Consider the following 423-nt stretch of genomic DNA (forward strand, 5'->3'; position numbering starts at 1 on the left):
CGGAAGGACGGCCAGCCGGTGAGGCTTCCGCGCCTGATGAGTGGTGGTTGGGTGGGCAGCTACGAGCACGGCCCTGCGGTGAGGTCTTTGCTGCAGGATGGGTGCCTCAGCCTCCCAGGCCAAAGCTGCTGGTGAAAGATGCCAGGGGCATATTTGGGTTGGGAGGGTGACATGGGTTTATCGCTGCATTAAGATGTCCCTACTGCTCAAGGATCAGTTTCTAGATATGACCCAAAGACATGCTGATACAGTAATGTTTGATTTCCTCATCTGTCCTCCTTTCTGCCCTCTGCCCGTGCCCAGGTAGCCCAAAGTGGCCACTACTCCATCCGGGCTGATGGGAGCCTGCATGTGGACCAGGCGTCACAGGGGGATGCAGGGAAGTTCACCTGTGAGGTGACAAATGCCCTCGGCTCCCACAGC

The 423-nt window shown here is 57.9% G+C and overlaps 1 protein-coding gene across 1 annotated transcript in view; it reads left to right on the forward strand.

Moving 5' to 3' along the window:
• The window catches only part of LOC104270981 (hemicentin-2-like), a gene marked incomplete at both ends in the record, with an annotated part of 27,861 nt that overhangs the window by 8,810 nt on the left and 18,628 nt on the right, over positions 1-423 (forward strand). Inside the window, one exon of the mRNA XM_009865515.1 lies at positions 304-396. Within this exon, the coding sequence (XP_009863817.1) occupies positions 304-396 (93 nt within the window). The remainder of the gene's footprint in view (positions 1-303; positions 397-423) is intronic.

The sequence above is a fragment of the Apaloderma vittatum genome, unplaced genomic scaffold (genome assembly GCF_000703405.1).
Source record: "Apaloderma vittatum isolate BGI_N311 unplaced genomic scaffold, ASM70340v1 scaffold24332, whole genome shotgun sequence".
Classification (NCBI taxonomy): domain Eukaryota; kingdom Metazoa; phylum Chordata; class Aves; order Trogoniformes; family Trogonidae; genus Apaloderma; species Apaloderma vittatum.